Raw genomic sequence first — 26201 nt, 5'->3', positions numbered from 1 at the left:
AGAGATGTATTATGTATATTCATTAAGTCAATCAACATACATTTATTAAGCATATACTATAAGCTAGGTGCTATTATAGTGGCTTCCCTGATAGCTCAGTTGGTAAAGAATCTGCAGTGCAGGAGACCCTGATTCGATTCCTGGGTTGGGAAGATCCACTGGAGAAGGGATAGGATACCCATTCCAGTACTCTTGGGTTTCCCTTGTGGCTTAGCTGGTAAAGAATCCGCCTGCCCAGGTGGTGCTAGTGGTAAAGAATCTGCCTGCCAGTGCAGAAGATGCAAGAGACACAGGTTTGATCCCTGGGTTGGGAAGATCTCCTGGAGTAGGAAATGGCAACCTACTCCAGTATTCTTGCCTGGAAAATCCCACGGATAAAGGAGCCTGGCAGGCTACAGTCCACAGGGTCACAAAGGGTGGGACACAACTGAGCACACACAAAACAGGTGCTATTATAGGGAGCAAGTCAGATAAAGATCTTTGTTTTCATGGAGCTCATATTCAAGCTAAATGAAACAGATAATATACAATAAAGACAATGTAATAGAATTTGATACAAATCTGTGTTGTTCTAAAATGATAAAATACAGTGGAGGAACAAATGGAAAAGTAGAGTTGGGTCAAGGTGTTGATGAGGGCATGGGTGAAGTGATAATGGCTAGAACAGGTCAGAAGATAAGATTTGAATAAAGACTTGGAAAAGGTAGAGAAGTTACTCATGTGAATATCTGGGGCCAGAGTGTTCCAGGCACAGAGAACAGTCATTGCAAGGGCCCAGGGATGACAGCATGTACTTAGCATATTTGAAAAACATCAAAGAGGCTAGTGTGCCTGGAGTAGTGAGCAGGAAAGTTGGTGGTTAGCTGGCTGCCATCTTGGTAGTTGAATAACTGATCATCTGTCTCTCATCATTCAGCAGGCTAGCCTGGCTTTATTCACATGGTGGTATTCATAGGGTCCCACGAGCAGTAAGAGAAAGCTAGCCACAATGTGCAAGCATTTTTCAAGTCTCTGCTTATGTCACATCTGCTGTTGTTCCTTTGACTAAGACAAGTCACATGGTCAAGTTCACAGTCAGTGTGGGAGGGGGCTATTACTCAAAGAGTATGGATACAGAGAGGGGATTATTATAACCATATTTGTTAAAATTCTATCTCATTGCCTTTACTTTGCTGAATTATAATCTCCAACTTTATGTATATATCAGTCTGTTTCTTCATGTCTATATCCTGAGTGTATAGTACATGCTCCATAATAGTTCAATTTTTCCTCACTGTGTGGCATTTGTAAGAACTGAAGTCACTTAGGTTATATGACCCAGATAGAGTTCCCATTTTAGTGAGATGGAAAGAGAATTCAAAATAATCCTGAACCTCAAAATACTGTCCCCCAAATATTTATAAGCCTCACCAGGAGGTAAGCAGAGGCACAGCCTGGATAGCTTCTACTGTCAACTCCCTTTAAAGGCTCCCAACGACATTCTTGAATTAAAGTACCAATAGTGCTCCAGCTCTTTCCCAAGAGAATTTGCACATGTCATCTCTTTGCATATTTTTATCACACACTCACTACATCAACTCTTCAGTTTGCTGTGGCTCAGGAAATGTCAGAAGGGAAAGTTTATGAAGTCTCCCACGTATGCAGACATCTGGCTGAAGCGAGCAGGCCCAAAGATCAATCTGCCAAAGCTTGGCTTTGTTACTTTTCAATATTTTATCCAAGAGCTCAGTAAAATCCTGATTTCTCAAAACAGAACTGTCCCCTTCCTCTTTCAGAAATACCAATGTGACCTAGGAAATTCCTTCCAATTAGCTGGGGATTAGGAGCATTCATCTTTATTTTTTAAGAGTTAAAACAGACATCCCCCAAAAATCATTATCTCAAAACTTTTGTAGGTATCAATCTTGCTGCTTTCATAGTTTCTCTTGCTGCAATCTCTAGATAGAAACATTCTCATGGGGAATAAAGCATGACCAAACATGACAGGACTCTTGTTTTAAATTCCAAGCTGCCTGGGTCTGGCAGCTTCTTGAAATGGCCCAGCTGGTCTTAGTTGACCAGATGGCTGAAAAGTAAGGCAAAATTTCCTTATATAGGAAATAGGGCATCTCAGTTAATAATGGCTAAGGATAATGCCTCTGGAACTTTGCTCCAAGGAAATGGTTATGGACCTATCAGAGTCACCTGCACACTGCATCCCAACTGTCCCCTATCAGTGCTTGCTCTCAGCTCTACAGCCTCTTGGCTGTAGACACAAATTAGACTCAAGACACGCTTACGAGTGGCTGCAAATCATTTAGCTGTAATAACAAACAGCATAAAGGAGAAGAATTGTTTAACTCCATTTGGCCACACTCAAAGCCTGCATGATGTCTCACAGCCTTGTATTCAGTTCATCCTGATATTTTCCTGTGGGTCAGAAAGACAACAATACACCCAGCCTTTAGTCTGCCACTGGGGTGTTTATGCTCTGAACTGTTAGAACATAACCAGCAGAACAGCTTCTTGGAGGCTGGTAAAAAAATGTATATTTCAGAAACCAATTTTATAGTTTCAAATGGCAAAGTACCTATGGAACAGATATCATGCCGTTATTTCATTTTTTTTTTTTTTTGAGGGAGGAGACTGAACTTCTAAACACCAAACTAAATAAAAACTACAAAAAGCTTTGGTTGGCAGGAAGGCAGGAAATTAACTTGGATTCAATAAACACAATTTCTTATTTGAAATGTGTTTAAAATTCGTGAAGCATGTTGGAAACCTGCCCAGATTGTCTTCTCGAAAAGCTTGTTTTATAAGTGTAGCCCAAATATTATGAATAGTAAAGACCTCATTGCCTGGAATGACCTTTACCTCCTCCTACTTCACCTATTTAGTCGGCTTCATAGATTCAGTTAAGGATCCCTCTTTCAGGTCATGTTCCTAGGACTGCACCTTCCCTCTTCTCTAGCTCCCTTCCCCTCTCCTCCTTCCCTCTTCTCTCTCTGTTTCATACTCCTTCATTTAATAGGTTAGGCATTTTCACTGATGTCCTGTATTCCACATTGTTTAATAACCAACATTCCACGTATCTGTCTTTGGCATATCAGATTACAGGCCCCTGAAGGCAGGGGCAAGGGCTGTTTTATTCTTTTTTAATCTTTGGTTTCCCCAGCCCCTAGCACAATGAATAGCACAGGAGAGATATTCAATAAATGTTAAGCTGAATAAATAAATGGATGAATGAACCACCAATTAAATTATACTTGGAATACCTCTTGACTGCAAGCCTTTTCAACACTGTTTATTCATTCACTAACCAACTCTTTACTGAGCACCTCCTATGAGCCAGGTGTTGTACTAAGTGGTAGATATGTAAACATGGACAAATCAACAGAGTCCTTGCCCTCACAGGGCTAAAACTCTAAGATTGAACATATTTATTTATTTTATAAGGATAATAGCACTGGAGTTGAAGACTCTTATTGTTTCAGAATTTCTATGAAAGACTCACTGTGAAGGGAGAATCTACATATATGCTTTCAGGATACAGGACTTTCTAGAAGAACTGCTATCTAGAGACTTTTATACCTGACACCCTGTATTATGGAAGACTAGACATTTGAAAAGAATTAATTGAAATAATGGAATTTGTGGATGTTGACAGTGCTATGGCATTTTCCCCACTCTTCTAAAGGTGGGAGGAGAGGAGAAGGTTGTTTACCCCTATCACACTAAGGGAAGAGGTTGGCATCTCCTCCATATGTCATATCTGCTGAGCTGCTGAAACTCCAAGTTGCACTGGGATCAGACAGTAAAAGAGTTACTAGGAGAACCTGTCTTGTATCCTTAGTAGTGTGGGCTTTGTATGAAAATATGAACACCAGTACTTCTTTATAACAGTACGACAGGGCTGTCTGCTGTCACCATGTTTGTTTAACCTATATGCTAAGCACATCATGAGAAATGCCGGGCTGGATGAATTACAAGCTGGAATCAAGATAGCTGGGAGAAACATCAACAACCTCATATATGTGGATAATACCACTCTAATGGCAGAAAGTGAAGAGGAACTAAAGAGCCTCTGGATTAGGGTGGAGGAGGACAGTGAAAGAGCCAGCTTAAGATTAAATATTAAAAAAAAAATAACATCATCGTGAAATGCAAAAAAAGAAAGAAAGAAACTCTTAAATATTCCAGATGTTAAAGTAAATGGTGATTATTCTCTTCAAGAAAATTAGAGATAGCAGGGGAACTTTTCATGCAAAGATGGGCACAATAAAGGACAGAAATGGTATGGACCTAACAGAAGCAGAAGGTATTAAGAACAGGTGGGAAGAATACACAGAAGAACTATACAGAAAAGATCTTAATGACCAAGATAACCATATTGGTGTGATTACTCACCTAGAGCCAGACATCCTAGAGTGCAAAGTCAAGTGGGCCTTAGGAAGCATCACTATGAGCAAAGCTAGTGAAGGTGATGGAGTACCAGCTGAGCTATTTCAAATCCTAAAAGATGATGTTGTGAAAGTGCTGCACTCAATATGCCAGCAAATTTGGAAAACTCAGCAGTGGCCACAGGACTGGAAAAGTCAGTTTTCATTCCAATCCCAAAGAAAGGCAAAGTCAAAGAATGTTCAAACTACCACACAATTGCACTCATCTCACACACTAGCAAAGCTAGCCCCCCAGAAAATCAAAGCTCAAAATTTTCTAAGCCAGGATTCAACAGTACGTGAACAAAGAACTTCTATATGTTCAAGCTGGATTTAGAAAAGGCAGAGGAACCAGAAATCAAATTGGAAACATCATTGGATCATAAAAAAAGCAAGAAAATCCCAAAAAAATAAAAGCATCTACTTCTGCTTCATTGACTATGCTAAAGCCTTTGACTGTGTGGATCACAACACACTGTGGAAAATTCTTCAAGAGATAGGAATACCAGACCACCTTACCTGCTTCCTGAGAAATCTGAATGCAGGTCAGGAAGCAACAGTTCGAACTGGACATGGAACAACAGACTGGTTCCAAGTAGGAAAAGGAGTACGTCAAGGCTGTATATTGTCACCCTGCTTCTTTAACTTATATGCAGAGAATGTCATGCAAAATGCCGGGCTGGATGAAGCACAAGCTGGAATCAAAATTGCCAGGAGAAATATCAATAACTTCAGATATGCAGATGACACCACTCTTATGGCTTAAAGCAAAGAAGAACTAAAGAACTTCTTGATGAAAGTCAAAGAGGAGAGTGAAAAGTTGGCTTAAAACTCAACATTCAGAAAACTAAGATCATGGCATCCAGTCCCATCACTTCATGGCAAATAGATGGGGAAACAATGAAAACAGTGACAGACTTTATTTTCTTGAGCTCCAAAATCACTGCAGATGGTGACTGCAGCTATGAAATTAAAAGACGTTTTTCCTTGCAAGAAAAGCTATGAGAAACCTAGACATTGTACTATAAAGCAGAGACATTTTTTGCCAACAAAGGTTGGTATAGTCAAAGCTATGGTTTTTCCAGTGGTCATGTATGGATGTGAGAGTTGGACCATAAAGAAAACTGAGTATTGGAGGTTTGATACTTTTGAAGTGTGGTGTTGGAGAAGACTCTTGAGAGTCCCTTGGACTGCAAGGAGATCCAACCAGTCCATCCTAAAGGAAATCAGTCCTGAATATTCATTGGAAGGACTGATGCTGAAGCTGAAACTCCAATACTTTGGCCACCTGATGCAAAGAACTGACTCATTGGAAAAGACCCTGATGCTGGGAAAGATTGAAGGCAGGAGGAGAAGGAGACAACAGGGGGTGAGATGGTTGGATGGCATCACCGACTCGATGGACATGAGTTTGAGCAAGCTCTGGGAGTTGGTGATGGACAGGGAGGCCTGACGTGTTGCAGTTCATGGGGTCGCAAAGAATCAGACACAACTGAGCTACTGAACTGAACTGAATACACCAAATTTGCTGTTAAGTTACTGCAAATTTAGTCATGATTGATTTGAAGTGGCACATATTAATACATAGAAATGTATACAACTTTGATCTAAATTTTCTGTTTGTGCATGTGTGAGGTTTGGCTACAAATGTACATGGAAAAATACACTTGAAGGACATAAATCTAAATCTTAATAGTTATATACTGGTTCATTAATGTCTATGATATTTTCTGTGTTTTCTGTCTTATTTATAACAAGCATGTCTTACTTGTTATAGATAAGATAATGCAATGTGCCTACCTATTCTGTCTAGGGCATTGCCATAGGCCCGGAAGGAACTGTGCAATCAGGAGAGTAAAGCACTTGCTCAGGGCCTGCTATGTGTATAAATTAGAATGAGTGTGTGTGTGTAAGGAATTCTTTGTTTTCCATAATTCATTTTTTATCCCATTTTCCTTTCTGTCATCCATATGAATCACATCTCCCACAGTCAGTTGAGAGCCAACCATGTTTAATAATAGCCTAATAAAAATACACATAGAAAGATAAACCTATGATAGCAAAAGGATAACCATGATGAGTTCAGAGCCGAATATAAAATTTTTTTATTATACTCTCTTTAGGTTTATCTGAATTCCTGATTGCCTCTCATACAAAGATTAGTAATCAGTGACCACTTATTTAGCAGTAGTTTTTTTAAATTGAAATATACTAGATTTAAATATTATATTAGTTTCATGTGTTCATAGTGATTCAGTATTTTATAGATTATACTCCATTGTAAGTTATTACAAAATAACGACTGGAATTCCCTGTGAGGTATGATATATTCTTGTTGCTTTTTGATTTTATACATAGTAGTTTAAATCTCTTAATCCCATAACTCTGTCTTCCCCCACCCACTTCCCTCTCCCGACTGATAACCACTAGTTTGTTCTCTATATCTGTAAGACCGTTTGTTTTTCTACATACCTTCATTTGTTTTACTTTTAAGATTGCAAACATAAGTGATATCATACAGTGTTTGTCTTTTTTTCTCTAACTTATTTCACTAAACATAATATTGTCTAGCTCCATCCACATTACTGCAGATGGCAGAATTTCATTCTTTTATACAACTGAGTAATATGTTCTTTATCCATTTGTCTATTGATGAAGATATGTTACTTCCATATCTTGCCTATTGTAAATAGTGCTGCTATGAACATTGGGGTGCATGTATCTTTTTGAATTAGTGTTTTTGATCTGGATATACACCTAAGAGTGAAATTGCTGGATCATGGTAGTTCTATTTTTGGTTTTTTGAGGCATCCCTGTATTGTTTTCCCTAGTGGCTGCACAAATTTACATTCCCACCAACTATGTATGAGGGTTCCCTTTTCCCCACATCCTCGCCAACCAATATTTGTTATGTGTAGACTTCTTGATGCTAGCTATTCTGACAGGTGTGAGGTTTTGATTGTGGTTTTGATTTGCATTTCCCTGATGATTAATGCTGTTGAGAAACTTTTCACGTGCCTGATGGCCATCTGCTTTTCCTCTTTGGAAAAATGTCTATGTAGGTATTTTGCCTACTTTTTGATTGGGTTGTTTAGTTTTTTATATTGAGTTAATATGAGTTATTTATTTACTTCAGATATTAACCCCTTGTCAATCATATCATTTGCAAATATTTTCTCCTATATAGTAAGTTGCCTTTTTGTTTTGTTTATGGTTTCTATTGCTGTGCAAAAGTTTTTGAGTTTAATCAGGTTCCACTTGTATATTTTTGCTTTTATTTCTTTTGCCTTAGGAGACAGATCCAAAAAAATAATACTATGCTTTATGTCAAAGAGTGTTCTGCCTTGGAGTCTTTTTGGAATTTTATGTTTTCTGGTCTTACATTTAGGACTTTAATCCATTTTGAGTTTATTTTTACATATGATGTGATGAAATGTTTTAATCTCATTCTTTTATGTGTAGCTGTACAATTTTCCCACCACCACAAATGAAAGAGACTGTCTTTTCTCCATTGTTTATCCTTGCCTACTTTCTCATAGATTAATTGACTGTATATGTTGGGTTTACTTGTGGGCCTTTTATTCTGTTCCACTGATCTATGTGTCTGTTTTTGTGCCAGTGCCATGATGTCTTGATTACTGTAGCTTGGTCATATTGTCTTAAATCAGGGAGTGTGATATCACAGCTTTGTTTTTGGATGTCTTTCCATTCCTTTGTATCATCCTCAGTTTCTTTCATCGTTGTTTTATACTTTTCAAAGTCAGGTCTTTTACCTCCTTTGTTAAGCTTTATTTCTGGATATTTTATTCTTTTTGATGTTATTTAAATAGGATTTTTTCTTTCTCTTTCTGATAGTTCATTATCACTATATAGAAAAGCAACAGGTTTCTATATATTAACCTTGTATCCTACAACTTTTATGAATTTATTTATTAATTCTAGTAGTTTTTTGGTGGATACTTTAGGATTTTCTATTTAAAGTGCCATATAATCTGCAAATAGTGACAGTTTTACTTCTTCCCTTCCAATATGGATGCTTATTCTTCCTTCCTTCCATCTGAGTACTGTTACTAGCACTTCCAATACTATGTTTAAAAAAGTAAGGAGAATGGGCATCCTTGTCTTGTTTCTGATTTTATTTTATCTTTAGCTTAAATGGAGCAATTTATTTTCTCATGGTTCTGGAGGCTCAGCGTCCAAGATCAAAATAGCAGCAGGGTTGTTTTGTTCTTTTTTTTAATTTATTTATTTTAATTGGAAGCTAATTACTTTACAATATTGTAGTGGTTTTTGCCATACATTGACATGAATCAGCAATGGGTGTACATGTGTTCTCCCATCCTGAACACCCCTCCCACTTCCCTCCCCATCCCATCCCTCAGAGTCATCCCAGTGCACCAGCCCTGAGCACCCTGTCTCATGCATCGAACCTAGACTGGCAATCTACTTCACATATGATAATATACATGTTTCAATGCCATTCTCTCATATCATCCCACCCTTTCCTTCTCCCGCAGAGTAAAAAAGACTGTTCTTTACACCTGTGTCTCTTTTGCTTTCTTGCATATAGGGTCATCATTACCATCTTTCTAAATTCCATATATATGTGTTAATATACTGTATTGGTGCTTTTCTTTCTGACTTACTTCACTCTGTATAATAGGCTCCAATTTCATCCACCTCATTAGAGCTGATTCAAATGCATTCTTTTTAATGGCTGATAAATATTCCATTGTGTATATGTACCACAGCTTTCTTATCCATTCATCTGCGATGGGCATCTAGGTTGCTTCCATGTCCTGGCTATTGTAAACAGTGCTGCGATGAACATTGGGGCACATGTGTCTCTTTCAATTCTGGTTTCCTTAGTGTGTATGCCCAGTGGGATTGCTGGGTTGTATGGCAGTTCTATTTCCAGTTTTTTAAGGAATCTCCGCACTGTTCTCCATAGTGGCTGTACTAGTTTGCATTCCCACCAACAGTGTAAGAGGGTTCCCTTTTCTCCGCACCCTCTCCAGCATTTATTGTTTGTAGACTTTTAGATAGCAGCCATTCTGACTGGCATGAAATGGTACCTCATTGTGGTTTTGATTTGCATTTCTCTGATAATGAGGGATGTTGAGCATCTTTTCATGTGTTTGTTAGCCATCTGTATGTCTTCTTTGGAGAAATGTCTGTTTAGTTCTTTGGCCCATTTTTTGATTGGGTTGTTTATTTTTCTGGAATTGAGCTGCAGGAGCTGCTTGTATATTTTTGAGATTAATTCTTTGTCCATTGCTTCATTTGCTGTTATTTTCTCCCATTCTGAAGGCTGTCTTTTCACCTTGCCTATAGTTTCCTTAGTTGTGCAAAAGCTTTTAAGTTTAATTGGGTCCCATTTGTTTATTTTTGCTTTTATTTCCATTACTCTTGGAGGTGGGTCTGTGATTTATGTCAGAGAGTGTTTTGCCTATATTCTCCTCTAGGAGTTTTATAATTTCTGGTCTTATGTTTAGATCTTTAATCCATTTTGAGTTTATTTTTGTGTATGGTGTTAGAAAGTGTTCTAGTTTCATTCTTTTACAAGTGGTTGACCAGTTTTCCCAGCACCACTTGTTAAAGAGGTTGTCTTTTCTCCATTGTATATTCTTGCCTCCTTTGTCAAAGATAAGGTGTCCATAGGTGCTTGGATTTATCTCTGGGCTTTCTATTTTGTTCCATTGATCTATATTTCTGTCTTTGTGCCAGTACCATACTGTCTTGATGACTAGCTTTGTAGTAGAGCCTGAAGTCAGGCAGGTTGATTCCTCCAGTTCCTTTCTTCTTTCTCAAGATTGCTTTGGATATTTGAGGTTTTTTGTGTTTCCATACAATTGTGAGGTTATTTGTTCTAGTTCTCTGAAAAATACCGTTGGTAGCTTGATAGGGATTGCATTGAATCTATAGATTGCTTTGGGGTAGTATACTCATTTCCACAATATTGATTCTTCTGATCCATGAACATGATACATTTCTCCATCTATTTCTGTCCTCTTCAATTTGTTGAGACTTATTTTATGGCTTAGCTTGTGATCTGTCCTGAAAATCGGTCCATGTGCACTTGAAAACTATATGTATTCTGCCGTTTGGGCATGAAATTTCCTGTAGATATCTATTAAATCTAACTGGTCTAGCATGTCATTTAAGACCACTGTTGCCTTATTGATTTTGTCTCTGGGTGATCTGTTCATTGATGTAAGTGGAGCATTTAAGTTACCTACTCTTATTGTATTGTTGTCCATTTCTCCATTATTTCTGTTAGTATTTCTTTATATGTATAGATGTTCCTTTATTTGATACATATTTGTTAATGTGTATAATATCTTCTTCTTGTATTGATCACTTTATCATTTTATAATGTCTTTTGTTATAGCCTTTGTTTTAAAGTCTATTTTGTGTGATATGAGTATTTACCCCCTCCTTTCTTGTCATTTCCTTTTACCTGAAATGTCTCTTTCCACTCCCCCTCTTTCAGTCTTGTGTGTGTCTTTAGTTCTGAAGTGAGTTTTCTCGGTAGCATGAAGATGGGTCTTGGCTTTTTTTTAAAGAAAAAATACAATCAGCCACTCTATGTCTTTTGATTGAAACATTTAGTCCTTTAACATGTAGAGTAATTATTGATAGGTATGTACTGATTGACATTTTATTACTTATTTTCTGGCTGTTTTTATAGTACTTCTGGTTATTTCTTTTTGTTTCTTTACTTGTGGTTTGATGATTTTCTTTGGTAATAATATGCTTATGTTTCTTTCTTTTTAGTTTTTGTGTGTCTATTGTAGGTTTTTTTATTTGTGGTTTTCATGGGGTTCTTTCCTGTTGACCTATAACCAAATCTACCTGTTTTAAACTGATAGTCATTTTAGTTCAAATTTAAAAGATCTACATTTTTTACACCTCTCCCCAACATTTTGTGTTTTTAATGTCATACTTTACATCTTCATGTTTATCCCTTTAATTCTTTATTGTAGTTATAGTTGCTTTTGCAAATTTTTGTCTTTTAATATTTGTACTGGCTTAGTTAAGTGGTAGATCCTCCATCCTTACTATATATTTTCCTTTCCTTTCCTTCTTGGAACTTCAATTTTCTATAGATTCTTACTTTTTTCCCTTCTCCCTCAAAGAGAAAACCTTTTAACATTTCTACATTTCTTTTACAGTAGGTTTAGTATTGATGAACTCTTTTAGCTTTTGCTTTTCTGAGTAGTTTTATATCTCCTTTGAGTCTAAATAGCAGTCTTGCTGCTAGTATATACTAGGTTGCAGGTTTTTCCCTTTCAGCACTTTGAATATGTCATGCCACTCTCTTCTTACCTGCAGTATTTCTGCAGAAAAATCAGGTGATAGCCTTATGGAGTTTCCTTGTATATGAGTCTGTTTTTATCTTGCTGCCTTTAAAATTGTCTTTAAGTTTTGCCATTTTAATTATATCTGTCTGGTTTTCTACTGTTTGGAACTCTCTCTGCTTCCTGTACCTGGATATCTCTTTCCTTTTTCACCAGTTTGGGAGGTTTTTAGCCATAATTTTCTCAAATACATGTTCAATCTCCTTCTCTCTCTTCTCCTGCTGGGACCCCTATAATTTGAATATTGGTACAATTAATGCTAAGCCAGAGATCCCATAAACTGTTCTTATCTTTTAAAATTTGTTTTCTTTTTTGTGATTTCCATTACTTTGTTTTCCAGATCACTTATGCATTCTTCTGTGTCAGTCTGCTTTTCATTCCTTCTAGTGTTTTTTTTTTAAGTTATTGAATTCTTTATTTCTGATTGAGTCTTGTTTTATATTCTTTGTTCCTTATTAACATTCTCACTGTGTTTTATCTATTGTTTTCCTTAATTCAGTTAACATTCTCTATACAGTCAGCTAAAACAAGACTGGGAACTGACTGTGGCTCAGATCATGAACTCCTTATTGTCAAATTCAGACTTAAATTGAAGAAAGTAGGGAAAACCACTAGAGCATTCAGCTATGACCTAAATCAAATCCCTTATGATTATACAGTGGAAGTGACAAATAGATTCAAGGGATTAGATCTGACAGAGTGCCTGACAAACTATGGACAGAGGTTCATGACATTGTACAGGAGACAGGGATCAAGACCATCCCCAAGAAAAAGAAATGCAAACAAGCAAAATGGCTGTCTGAGGAGGCATTACAAATAGTTGTGAAAAGAAGAGAAGCAAAAAGCAAAGGAGAAAAGGGAAGATATACCCATTCGAAAGCAGAGTTCCAAAGAATAGCAAGGAGAGATAAGAAAGCCTTCCTCAGTGATCAGTGCAAAGCAATAGAGGAAAACAATAGAATGAGAAAGACTAGAGATCTCTTCAAGAAAATTAGAGATACCAAGGGAACATTTCATGCAAAGATGGGCACAATAAAGGAAAGAAATGGTATGGACCTAATAGAAGCAGAAGATATTAAGAAGAGGTGGCAAGAATACACAGAAGAACTATACAAAAAAGATCTTCATGACCCAGATAATCATGATGGTATGATCACTCACCTAGAGCAGGACATCCAGGAATGCATAGTCAAGTGGGCCTTAGAAAGCATCACTACAAACAAAGCTAGTGGAGGTGATGGAATTTCACTTGAGCTCTTTCAAATCCTAAAAGATGATGCTGTGAAAGTGCTGCACTCAATATGCCAGCAAATTTGGAAAACTCAGCAGTGGCCACAGGACTGAAAAGGGTCAGTTTTCATTCCAATGTCAAAGAAAGGCAATGCCAAAGAATGCTCAAACTACCACACAATTGAACTCATCTCACATGCTAGTAAAATAATGCTTAAAATTGTCCAGCCAGGCTTCAAAAGTACGTGAACTGTGAACTTCCAGATGTTCAAGCTAGTTTTCGAAAAGGCAAAGGAACCAGAGATCAAATTGCCAACATCTGTTGGATTATGGAAAAAACACAAGAGTTCCAGAAAAACATCTACTTCTGCTTTATGGACTATGCCAAAGCCTTTGACTGTGTGGATCACAACAAACTGTGGAAAATTCTTAAAGTGATGGGAATACCAGAGCACCTGACCTGCCTCCTGAGAAATCTGCATGCAGGTCAGGAAGCAACAGTTAGAGCTGAACATGGAAGAACACACTGGTTCCAAATCAGGAAAGGAGTATGTCAAGGCTGTATATTGTCACCTTGTTTATTTAACTTATATGCAGAGTACATCATGAGAAACGCTTGGCTGGATGAAGCACAATCCAGAATCAAGATTGCTGGGAGAAATATCAATAACCTCAGATATGCAGGTGACACCACCCTTATGGCACAAAGTGAAGAACTAAAGAGCCTCTTGATGAAAGTGAAAGAGGAGAGTGAAAAAGTTGGCTTAAAACTTAGCATTCAGAAACCTAAGATCATGGCATCTGGTCCCATCACTTCATGGCAAATAGATGGGGAAACACAGTGGAAACAGTGGCAGACTATTTTTTTGGGCTCCAAAATCACTGCAGATGGTGATTGTTGCCATGAAACTAAAAGACACTTGGTCCTTGGAAGAAAAGTTATGACCAACCTAGACAGCATATTAAAAATCAGAGACATTACTTTGTCAACAAAGGTCCATCTAGTCAAGGCTATGGTTTTTCCAGTAGTCATGGATGGATGTGAGAGTTGGACTATAAAGAAAGCTGAGCGCCAAAGAATTGATGCTTTTGAACTGTGGTGTTGGAGAAGACTCTTGAGAGTCCCTTTGACTGCAAGGAGATCCATCCAGTCTATCCGAAAGGAAGTCAGTGATGAATATACATTGGAAGGAGTGATGTTGAAGCTGAAACTCCCAATACTTTGGCCACGTGATGCGAAGAACTGACTCATTTGACATGAAACAATGGCAAAAACCACTACAATATTGTAAAGTAATTAGCCTCCAACTAATAAAAATAAATGGAAAAAAAATTTTTTTAATAAAAAAATAAAAAAAAGAACTGACTCATTTGAAAAGGCCCTGATGCTGGGAAAGTTTGAAGGTGGGAGGAGAAGGGGATGATGGAGGATGAGACGGTTGGATGGCATCACAGAGTCAATGGACATGAGTTTGAGTAATCTCCGGGAGTTGGTGATGGACAGGGAGGTCTGGTGTACTGCAGTCCATGGGGTCACAAAGACTCGGACATGACTGAGCGACTGAACTGAACTGGGCTGACTTGAATTATGTATTTTCAGTGTTTTTTTCTTACTGTTTCAATTAAGAGTAGTTCCTTTGCTTTATTATTTTCCTTAACTTTCTTTGCCTCTATGAATTTAAATGAAACGGTTATCTATTCCAGTCTGGAAGAGGTGTTCATATATGGAAACATCCCTATGCAGACTGTGTATGCCTAATGCCTTTGGAGAGAGAGCAGATTTGACGTGGACATAAGCGAGGTCTTTCCTCACGTTGTGCTGGTAGCTAATATGTTGGTAGCTATTACGTAGATATGAGGCTGGAGGCGGAGGGGCTAGAGCTGTAGTTGGGTGTGGGTTGGGACTTTCCTTCCACTCAGTGGCCATCACTGCCCTCCAAGTAGTTGGAGTAGAAGCCCTGTGGGTTGGACCTGAGCTGGCTCTGTTCCCTTTAGGTGTCTGCTTTCCCCTTTCCCAGCACTGGGACTTTTGCCCCAGAGGTGGGAATTGCTGAAGAAGGGAAGCCCATGTGGGCCCTCTCAGCTCATTTTTGCCACAGACAGAAGTCTGAGTTGTTTCTCACGTGCTGCTTGTGTAGGTGCCAGCGATTATTTCTCTCTAACTGCTTAGATGCAGCCTCAGGCCCAAGTTCCACTTGTCCCTCACTGCTGACCACTTCCCCCAGTCTGTGACACGGCTGCCCTTTTGTGGAGCTGCAGGGCAGGGCAGGAGGGGCCAGTGTGGACTGTTTGTGTATCGGGGTTAGCTGTGGTGGAGTAGCCGCCCTCAGAGTTCTGGGCTGCTTCTGATGTGGTGCTTGAGTATGTGCCAACAATAGTTACTGATGCCTCACCCAGACTTTGCCCCGGGACTAGGTCATCTCTGTATCCCATGGCCGAGCTTTTTCCCCAGCGGTGGCAGCCCTAGATCCCACACCACACTCTGACGTGTAGTAAGCTTTGCTGGAACAAACACCAAGGCAGTTGTGGGAAACTTGATTGCCCCTGGAGAAGTCCTCTCACCATCTTCTCTGCCCTGCCCCAGGGGTAAGCCAGTGCACCAGCACTCCTCAGGAGCAGAGACCAGGCTTCCCACAGACCTCCTGTTAGTCCCAGTGTCCTCCAAGCAGCCAAGAGGGCTCGTCTACTGTGTATGACCCCAGGACTGGGGCATCCAGTCTGTAGTTTTCACTGCTCACTCCCCAAAGCTGGTGTTTGTTCATGTGATCTCTCTTTTCCCCTGAGAGCCCTACCAGGGTCACGGGTCCTGACTTGATTGTTTTTCTCCCCTTCCTACTCGATTCCATATGTATCTTTCTCACAGCTTTGCTTGTACAAGTCTTTCTGCTAGTTTCCAGTTAGTTTTCAATGAGTATTGTTCCACATGCAAATGTATTTTTGATGTATTCATAGCAAGAGGTGACTTCCATGTCCTCCTCCTCTACCATCTTGATTAATCTCCTTTTTAGCAATAGTTCTGACCATGATGTAAAATCACAATGGCTAATAAGAATGAATAACAAATTTATAAAATCTCAAGCTCCCATTTTGAAATAAATGACTATTCTTTTTGTATCAATGAGTTTTTGGAGGCTAAATATCTTATGTTTTGACATTATCTGTTTGCAGTGTACCACCAATACTTTAACTATCTATTAAATTGTACAGTATATTTGTGTGTCCTAAGGTTAAATGGCATGGCATACAGTGATGGCAATAACTAATAAATAATGGGAAATAAACAAATGAACCTGTTTGGGAGGAGGCACAGAGTGGATTAAAATTTCTGTTAGGCAGTATTGATATGTGATTATATAGCTGAAAAAAAAAGCTGTTACCATTTCTGACATCTGTATTCCAGTAGAAATATGACATAGGTGTTTTGTACTATTTGTTATCCCATAAAGTAAAAAGGTATCAGAGACAGAGCTATTCCTTTCTCTATTAGCATACAATATCTAATATTTATCTTTGGAGGCATTTAACTTGAAAAATTAGTATAAGTATTTTCCCACTATTCAACCAAACTCCATTAAAGCCACAGAACTCTTCCATATGTCATCTTATCTTCCAACACAGGCGATAATGTGGAATATGATATAACATTTCTTATCATGTCAGTTGCAGCACAGCTAAACATAAGCCCAAGCTAGCAAAAATAGAGGATTACATCTCAGTTACTTTCTGGAACTGGGTTTTGTAGTAAGTGCTAAACCAGTATGAGACAGTGTATACTGAATATTAAATTGAACTCACAGTCCTGGAAAATTGAGGCTAATGACTCAATGTACTTAGTGAAAGGGGGAAATATACATAGGAACATTCTGAGGTGCTGGGGCATTTCACAAGCAGGATGTTTATCATTATTTTCCTGAGCAATATTGACAAATGCAGACAGCCACTCTTACATAAAAATAGATTATGCAACCATTATGATTTATTATTCAAGGTACTTCAAAATGTCTTTTTGCCCCCGATATCCACTCCATACTTCTTTGTGAACCTGCCACAGTTGCCAGAATTTTTACCATCCTCAGTGACTCCACTGTTATTCTCTAGGTAACTATGTCACTCAAAATAGTAATTTTATTAGCCATTAAGCTAAATTAAGGCATAGCGAACAAACAGATATCTGATTTGCTACACCCTAATACTGCACGTTCATTTCCTATGTACACTCATTGCATATGGCTTTTCTGTGTAAATTTGCAGTAGCTTAATTACAGTCCATGGGTTCACAAAAGAGTCGGACACAACTCAGCGACTAAACAAGAACAAATTCAATCTTTTATTACAGTAAATGACTTCACTGAGCATATGAATCACAATAGCCTCCCCAATAAATACTTGACAATACAACATAAGTTGTATCAATCTTACTCCAATTCCTGCAAGCTTCATGCCTCATAAACAACATGAGGTCAAAAGTACTCAAGGGCTTCTGAGAATTCCTGAGCCATGTTTCTGCCTCCACTCATCCCTCTTCTCTCTCAACCCTGAATCCCCTTTCCCCTAATTAATCTGATTACAAAGATTCCCCCTTGTTCTAAGAGCTCTAATGCTCTCAAACTCAGCTTTCCAATTCTCTTACTGCATTTGCATCTCCAGCAGTGCCGCACAGAAGCAAACATTTCTGTCTTCACAGAATTCTCCAGCCCATAAGACCTTTGACAAACCTCTCAGGTCACTTGTTGTCAAATGAGGAGATCTCTTACCTTTGGCAGAGATGCCCTGGAGCCTGAACTCTGGGTGGTCATTGTTAAGACTGTCGTTATGCCCAGTGCAACTCTGGCAGGGGCCGCATCCATGTTTATCCAAAAAGAGACCCAGGACAGAATGACTATCAACAAACTGGGGATGTACATCTGGATCAAATAATATCCCATCTGGCGTTCCAGGTGAAACTTAACCTCGATGCAGGTAAACTTTCCTGGAAACAGGAAATGATGATTTAAAAGCCAATTTGAAATTATCTTTCCTGTTCCAGCCCCCACTTTATTTATATTAAAAAAGAACATTAAAGATAGATTTGAAAGACTGCACAAAACACTGACCCTACATACCCAATTCAACTGTTTCCAACTCAACCAGTAATGAAAATGACAGTGTGAGAATGAGCGATCTAAAGAGTCACTGGCCCAAAACCATGTGGCATATTTAATTTTTAAATCTGTGCTTGTTGCAGTGCGATTATTTAGACAGAGCTTCAGAATTTTCTAGACTGTTCAGTGGAAAGAAACTATTCAGTTTTGTGGGAGTTATAGTATGTAATATATAGCATACAACATGTAACCTGCAGCGTATATGTGTAGCACACACTATATAGCATTTAATACATAATGTATAATATGAAATAGTTGAAACCTTGCCTTCCTAAGCAGTGAAGTTCATGTGAGGCTCCTAAAGGATTTGGTTAATTGTATATCTCTCCTCATGTTAGCAGTAGCAAGAGAAAAATAGACATTTTTAGAAGCTGTGAATATAATCTGATCATTGTAAAATTTTCATAATCTCCTGGGTAATTACTTGAGGACATTTAGAATATACCTAGAATCTGTTTACAGTGTTGCATTGCCTCTAAAATAGAGTACATGTAAAGACATTACAACTTTTAACATACTCTTAAGAGACAGATGTTCCTGCCCCTTACCACTTCCCTTCCTTTTTAATTGGCTTGGCATTAGAAGCCCAGAAGGTAATTTGGCTTAGCCTGCACAAATGATAAGAGATAGGGTTGGGTTCTTCTTGCTCAGGAAGAAGACCTTACAATCAGATTTTAGTTATTTAATAGAAAGCATTGTTGACTTCTATGTAATGTCTAGTTCATTTCCAATAAATACATTGCTGCCTGTTAAAAAAAAAAAGAAGAAAGCATTGTTGACTTCTAAAACAAATGTTCATGGACCATTTACTCAGCAGTGACTCCTTGAGCAGTCACTGAACAAACTATCGTGTCTCAATTGCTTCTCCTTGGTCAGCTTGTGTGATATGAAAGACCAGGACATTGACAGGAAAAGCCATCGACTTTACGGGCGGGCATAATCTTCCGGGTAACAATGCCCACTTGTTGCTACGACCTCAGATTCTCGCCTTGCACCGTGTGTCTGTCATCACTAGTGATAGTGCATGACTCTAGAGCGAGCTGACTTCCCAGCAACTGATTTTCATGCATGCTGTTTAGTACTGGAGAGTGCAACAGCTGTATTTCTGGGTTTGCAAAGACCTTTTATTTCTCTCTTCCACTAAGGCAGAGTGCAAATTTAAAATCGATTTATTAATTTATTTGGCTGCCTCAGGTCTTAATTGTGGCATGCAGGATCTTCGTTGTGGGATCTTTTGTTGTGGTGCATGGTCTCTTGTTGTGGCACACAGGTTCCAGAGCACACAGGCTCAGTAGTTGTGGCGCACGGGCTTAGCTGCTCCACAGCATGTGGGATCTTAGTTCCCTGACCAGGGATCGAACCCTTGACCCCTGCATTGCAAGTGAATTCTTAACCACCGGCCCATGGAAGTCCTGAAAGTGCAAATTGATCTGAGGAGCCAATGTCAAGAGTGGATGCTGGGAATGGGCCAAAATTTATTCATTTCTTGTACCACTTACAAGGTCTCATACATCTTTCCTCAAAGTCATTTGATAGTAGATGGTCAGCGAGAGAATAGCACAAGATTCCCAAATCTCTTTCCTTCTCTCTCTCTTTTGGAAAAATTAACTGTCGTGCTCTCTGACCCATTCCAAGGGGTATAGGCATCTTATGTGTTGAAGGGATTTTGAGCCAAGCCCAGGACAGTTCTTTGTAGCTCCACTTTCTTGATCAATATGCAGAAAATGAGGTGATAAGATATATACGCCAAGCTGCAGATGGAGCCCATTTGAGTTTAGCAGCTGAAAGGAAACTTACCAGTGTTGTAGTGCTTTGTGCAGTAGCCGAGTTCCTTCTCTTCTTTCAAAATGAACTGAGGCAGGGTCAATCCTTCAGCAACTTGAACTGGACCATCACTTAACCACTCAAATATCAGGTCATTCATTGTGTATCCAACTGGAACAAATGAATCATAGTGAAAAATTGAATGCATCTTTCCAAGAAAGCTTGAGAGTCTAGCCAGGTAAAGAAACAATCAAGGGGGTCATCTAAAGCAGACATGGTCGGCCAATTCAAGAGCATTTTTTAATAAAAGAGCTGTGATCATCATGACAACTACATGTCATTGGAGCCAAAGAAATTGAAGACAACAAGCTATTTCTGAATGATTTTTTTCTGTATAATGAGAGAATAGAATCTATAAAGTCCATTTTGCCTCTGCCTTCTTTATCCACTAAATCTTCTGAAGAACAAACAAGTAAATAAACAAAAATGCTTTGAAGATTGTCTTTACTTGAAAGAGCTGTGTCTGTGGATATCCAATAAAACAATGTAATTCATGGTACCAGGCTTAGTGTTTCAAATGAAAAGCATTTTTTTTTAATGAGGATGGATTCATCACAGCCCTGCTTAAAATATTTCCATTACAAACTTGGCTCCTCTCTTTGGGTCTATTACCTTTGTTTTCAGAAAGTTTATGTTCAAGTCCTTATGGTCAATCCTCAATTACTTTAGCAAGTGGGAAGGGCTGTAGGTAGGTAACCTGAGAGAAAGTTATAGAATATGCAAATTAAGCATATTCATTTGTGCTAGTTTCTTGCTAAAGGGGCCTACTCATTACAATGCTGAATATGAAGTAAAACAGATTCTCTGTTATATAGTCATATTGTTACATGACTTTTGAACCATTCGAAGTAAGATTATTATCAGTTTAGTAAACCAAAGTCAGCTCTTAGTCTCCAAGCTCCTGCTAACTAGGTTGTTATGTCAAGTACTTCTGGATCTTTTTGCACCCTGGAAATGAAGGCTACTCTTTTTTTAGGCATCAGTTCTCTCACCTCTTCCTTTATTTGTGATATGAACTCTAAAAGGAGAGTGAGGCAGACAAGGGTTATTATGTGAGGTTTTGGCTAGCCAGTAACCTCAGCATGTTTATTAAGGTTATAGATTCTTATTCTTGTTTACTGAAAGGTAATGACTCACCAAAGCTACCCAGAAATCAATTGGAATCTACTTTCCTCTTTCTTTGAACCACCTTTTCCATTCAAAGCCAGAAATTAAAAACAAGCAAGTCACAAAGAGGGCTTTGTACAAGCATTGATGGTCCACAAAGAGAGTGGTCAACCCTGTCTCTTCCACATCAGTGCTGTATGAGGACTTCTTGGATATCTCCATCAAATACTAGAGGCTTGCCAAGCACCCTTTTCTTGCTGACTGCTACAGTAATAGTCCTTGTCAGCCACTTGGAAGCTGCAGCTTGGGGTCCATCAAATAGAAGAGGAAAAAATGTGGGGAAGGAGGGTAGAATATGAGGGTAGAAAAGTAAAGGACACTTCCCACCCTTCACAGTCAAAGTTAGTGGTAAACACATCACTGCTTCTTTGATTTCATTACTTCTAGATCCTGAAAGCACCAAGCATATTTTACTAATTGGAGTTTTTAAGCCTTTAAGGGGGCTTCCTTAGTAGCTCAGCTGGTAAAGAATCTGCCTGCAATGTGGGAGACCTGGGTATGATCCCTGGGTTGGTAAGATCCCCTGGAGAAAGGAATGGCTACCCACTCCAGTATTCTGGCCTGGAGAATTCCATGGACTGTATAGTCCATGGGGTTGCAAAGAGTTGGACACGACTAAGCCTTGGAGGAACCTCAGATGATAGCTATGGTTGCTGCTTTATAGAAAAACTAAGTAATAGGTTGAGGCAGGGGAGAGTTTGGAGCAGTAGAGAAGACACAAAGAAGGAATCATTATGTAAGAAAAAGTTTTTCTTAACTATCTTCTGAAGAGAAGGGGCAATGGGGGAAAAAATGAATACATAAAGCCTATTGTAAATCAGAAATTCTCATTTTATATCTGACAACCTCTTCAAACAAAGATGTTTCATTATTTTGTTTATTTTTGTAGGAAGTTTCAAGGGAAATCTACAATGATTTTAAATGATCAGAAGAAATCGCTGTCACCGCCTCTTTTTAAATAATAGTTGATGTGTTTTTTTGCATTTATTATTTTTCTAAACCAAGAAGTTAAAAGTATTTTCTTGCCCCTGCCTCATTAAATCTCCTAACATCCCTGTAGGTCAGTAGCACTTATTATTCTCTGCATTTTACAAACAGAGCAACTGACAGAGCAAGCCAGAAAAAAATTTCATGTCTGCTGACTGAAAATTCCATTACCTTGGAGGCATCAGCAACTTATGGCACATGTTAAAGATTTCAGTGGCATCAGAGCCAGGACATAAAGGTCACAGAGTAGTAGCATTTCTCTAGTTCCTTCACCTTGTCTTTGTATGTCCGTGGCCCATCTAAGGGAGATCCCTTTATTCCATGTCATCTCAATGCCCCTCATTTTTACATCCTCTTCTGACTAAGGCCCCTGTATCTTGTCCTCAAATCAATTATCCCTTCCTGCTAAAATTCCTTTGGAGTGAAGGTCTATACAAGCACAAGATAGAAGGAAATAACAATTTTCTGACTAGAGAGCGATTCATTATAGAGGTTAAATGACTAATAATCTTAATTTTCCCAGGAGACATTTTCATTTCAAAGAAAAGCTTACTGAATCAGGCTTGTTTTTTGATGAAGGGCAAGTTATTTGGCTTTTTACTTTGAAAAATGGTCTTTGTGCTCTTGGGTAGAAGACACGCACACACCCTTTTACTTGTCCTTCCCTTAGGACCTTGGGAGTTGTTAAATAGGTATAGATTGACTCTTATGGGTTTTTTTTTCTCCTTAACAACATACTGAAAAGAACCAGGTCATTGCTTAAAACAAGCAGGTGGTTATCTCAGTCGTAGTGACTTACAACTCTCCAGCTGCATTGTACAAGTCTGGACATCCATTGGAAAATTCTTCAAGTCCATGGGACAGGATAAGGTCAAGGTGAGCCTTACCAAAGAAAAGAAAATTGAAAACAAGTTTTTAATTTGTGAGATCTGATTCTTGAGAAGCAAACCAAAAATATATTTGGTATTAAGCAGAGTGACACTGATACAGAGGATGAACTCTCAGCTCTCACTCAGGACAATGTTTTCTAATTTTCAAATGATCAGTAGCCATTGGTAACTTTTTTAAATGCTATAGAATTTTGCAGTAACCTCTTACTCTCCATTTCCCATCTTCCAGTCTCTGACTATCACCTCCCCAGTAGCACTGGTCTGAAGTTTATTCTAGAATCAAGAAGAGGTTTCTGGGGGGAAGGGATAGTTAGGGATTTTGTGAAGGTCATGTACACACTGCTGTGTTAAAAATGGATAACCAACAAAGACCTATTATATAGCACACAGAACTCTGCTCAATATTATGTGCCAGCCTGGATGGGAGAGGGGTTTGGGAGAGAATGGCTAAATGTATATGTAAGGCTGAGTCCCTTTGCTCTTCACCTGAAACTACCACAACATTGTTAATCGGCTATACCCCAATTACAATACTAAAGTTTAAAGTTACAAAAATAAATAAATACATAATTTAAGTGATTAAATAAAGAAAGAAAGAAGAGCATTGAGAAATAATGTAACAGGAAAGTGGGCTCTTATGCACACTGATGTCCAAAAGATGTAAAATTTATCGTGCTTTGAAGTTGGACAGGTGGGCTTTGCTTCAAGGACAAAAAATAATGTAATAAGCATAATTGGTTGCGGCAAGTATTGGCTCTCCTCCCATCAAATGGGCAAATACTTCACTATCTTTTCATTTGCTAACTACATGGACAGGTCAATTGTATATTGTAGCATTCATTCTAGAATTTTCACAAATCTGGAGCAGGTAATTCTGGATCTAAAAAGCCATTTGAGGATCGTAACTTGTACATAGTCTTCACTTCTCTGCATCCTTGAGGGACTACTGTGTTTTCCTTTCCTTAATTTTCTAAGCTCCAGCCACCTCTGATCAAGTCTTTTATCAAGATATCGACTAATTCACCATCTCTTTTCCACTATTTCCTTTCTCAGTCCTCGAGGAAATGCTGCACACCTCTTGCTCTTCAGTTTTTTTATGCCTCAGAGATTAAAAGAAGGAAATTAAGGTTGAGAATCAGCATATCTGTGTTCCCTTTCAAGAACTGCCTCCGACTGTCTCTGTCCCCAAAGCAATACATTAAACTCGATAAACATGCATCCTTAAGAATCCACCTGCAATGCGGGAGACCTGGCTTCGATCCCTGGGTTGGGAAGATCCCCTGGAGAAGGGAAAGGCTACCCACTCCAATATTCTGGCCTAGAAAATTCCATGGATTGTATAGGCCATGAGGTCACAAAGAATTGGACACAGCTGAGTGACTTTCACTTCACTATCAAATGATGAGGTAGAATCAAATGATGCTTATTGCCACTTAGCTATAATGCTAGAATCATGTTATTCTGAAGTTCACTGTTCCAAGTTTCTGTTCATTTTCTCTCAAATATCTCTTCTATCCAAAGACCCCTTTGATTCTTGCACTGTTACCTAAACTCTTCTTTTCTGTCATGCTCTCCCTTCCTGGTTCACTTTTCTTTCCTTTCTCAGCTTTATGTTATACCTATTCAATCCAAAACAAAATAATAATAATAAAAAAGAGTGGCCCAGTTATTTTAAAGAAAGAAAAGATTTGGGATTTGAAGTGAGATTAGACAAAGAATCCATGCTGACAATCTTCAAAATCATTAAAATATAACAATGACAGGGAAAAGCAAGATACAAAAACAGTAGAGTGTACTCCCAATCATGTAAAAATGTTTTCAATATTAGAGGTGAACACATCACTATATTAAGAGTAGTTATTTTTGGTTGGCGGGATGATTCATACTATTTTTTTTTAACTCTTTATTCATTCCGTGTTATCTATATTGACAAGTATAGGCTATTTGAAGATGATCAACTTTATGTGTTAAGCATGCCTTTCTTCAAACAATAGCTGAAAGGTAAACTTATTAAATTATGTTTTACTCAGTAATGTTTTGCTATTACTATAATGATAATAATATATTATTATATTATAGTATATATTATATACCATATAATATATATAGTATACTATATACTGTATATACTATATACTATACTATATACTATATAGTATAATATATATAGTATACATTAGTATATTATATATAGTAATATATTATTATATATAGTAATATAATATTATTGTTAAAATTTTGCCACAAACATACAGTATTTCACCTTCATTGCTAAATAAATTACCTACCTTCTGTGAGCTATTCTGAGAACACAAATACCACATATCTAAAGGAAAAACAATAGTTTTGAGTTCTAAATATCCAAGTTAAAATAACATTTTAGACAGGAAAAATGATTTTTGTCAGTTGTGGAGTTCATTTACATATATAAATATAAATATAGTTAAATATATTTAAATTTCTTTCTAGCATAAAGACTTTGTTTTTTTTGAGGTTTTATTTTATTGAGATTAATGCCATGAACTCTTCAACGTAAAGGAAGAGTAAGAGAATCAAAATGAAAATCTCTAGTAATCAGAAATTTTAAAAAAAATTGACACTTTATTAAGGGAGGGGAATTTCAAAAGGATCCGTGGGTTTAAAATTGTTATTAACACAGTAAGAATCTATTTTTTAAAATTTTTTACAGAGGAAATATTTTCATCAAACAAAAATATGTCTATCATATAAAAATAACCAGAAGGCATGTGCATAGTTTAATTGAATCAAAACCAGAAAACCTGGAAATTTCATTGTGATTTTGAAAAGTTTACTTTTGAGAAATTAGAAACTAATAGCAGAAATGAATAGTTTTAAAACATGCAACAAGGAAATCAGTGGTATTTTGTTTGCTGTTGGAAACAACCCAATTTTAATATTCTTAATCATAGGTTTGCTTAATTGGATTCTTTTATGAACTTTTCACATTTGTTTAGGGAAAAAAGCTTCAGACATGATATTTCTGGCTTTGTGGCAGATATAACAATCCTACAGAGTTCTTAGGGTCAAAATTATTAACACCATGGAAAAGCCGCACTGAGTGAAATTTCCAAAGAGCATGAAATTCTCTGAATCTCAGTCTCAGCTGAGAACTGTGTGTGTATTTCCCTCCTTCCTTATTTGTTTTTCTATTTCCCTTTCTAG

General features: G+C 37.9%; 1 protein-coding gene across 1 annotated transcript in view; it reads right to left on the bottom strand.

The window, feature by feature from the left end:
* Positions 1-26201, bottom strand: part of GLRA2 (glycine receptor alpha 2) — a 183276-nt gene that overhangs the window by 91082 nt on the left and 65993 nt on the right. Inside the window, exons 6-8 of the mRNA XM_043458680.1 lie at positions 22928-23010; positions 19948-20085; positions 17764-17978 (exon numbers count right to left, since the gene is read on the bottom strand). Coding sequence (XP_043314615.1) covers positions 17764-17978; positions 19948-20085; positions 22928-23010 — 436 coding nt within the window. The remainder of the gene's footprint in view (positions 1-17763; positions 17979-19947; positions 20086-22927; positions 23011-26201) is intronic.

This window comes from Cervus canadensis, chromosome X (genome assembly GCF_019320065.1).
Source record: "Cervus canadensis isolate Bull #8, Minnesota chromosome X, ASM1932006v1, whole genome shotgun sequence".
Taxonomy (NCBI): Eukaryota; Metazoa; Chordata; class Mammalia; order Artiodactyla; family Cervidae; genus Cervus; species Cervus canadensis.
Note: the sequence above shows the minus strand (reverse complement) of the source record. Positions and strands in the feature narration are given on the sequence as shown.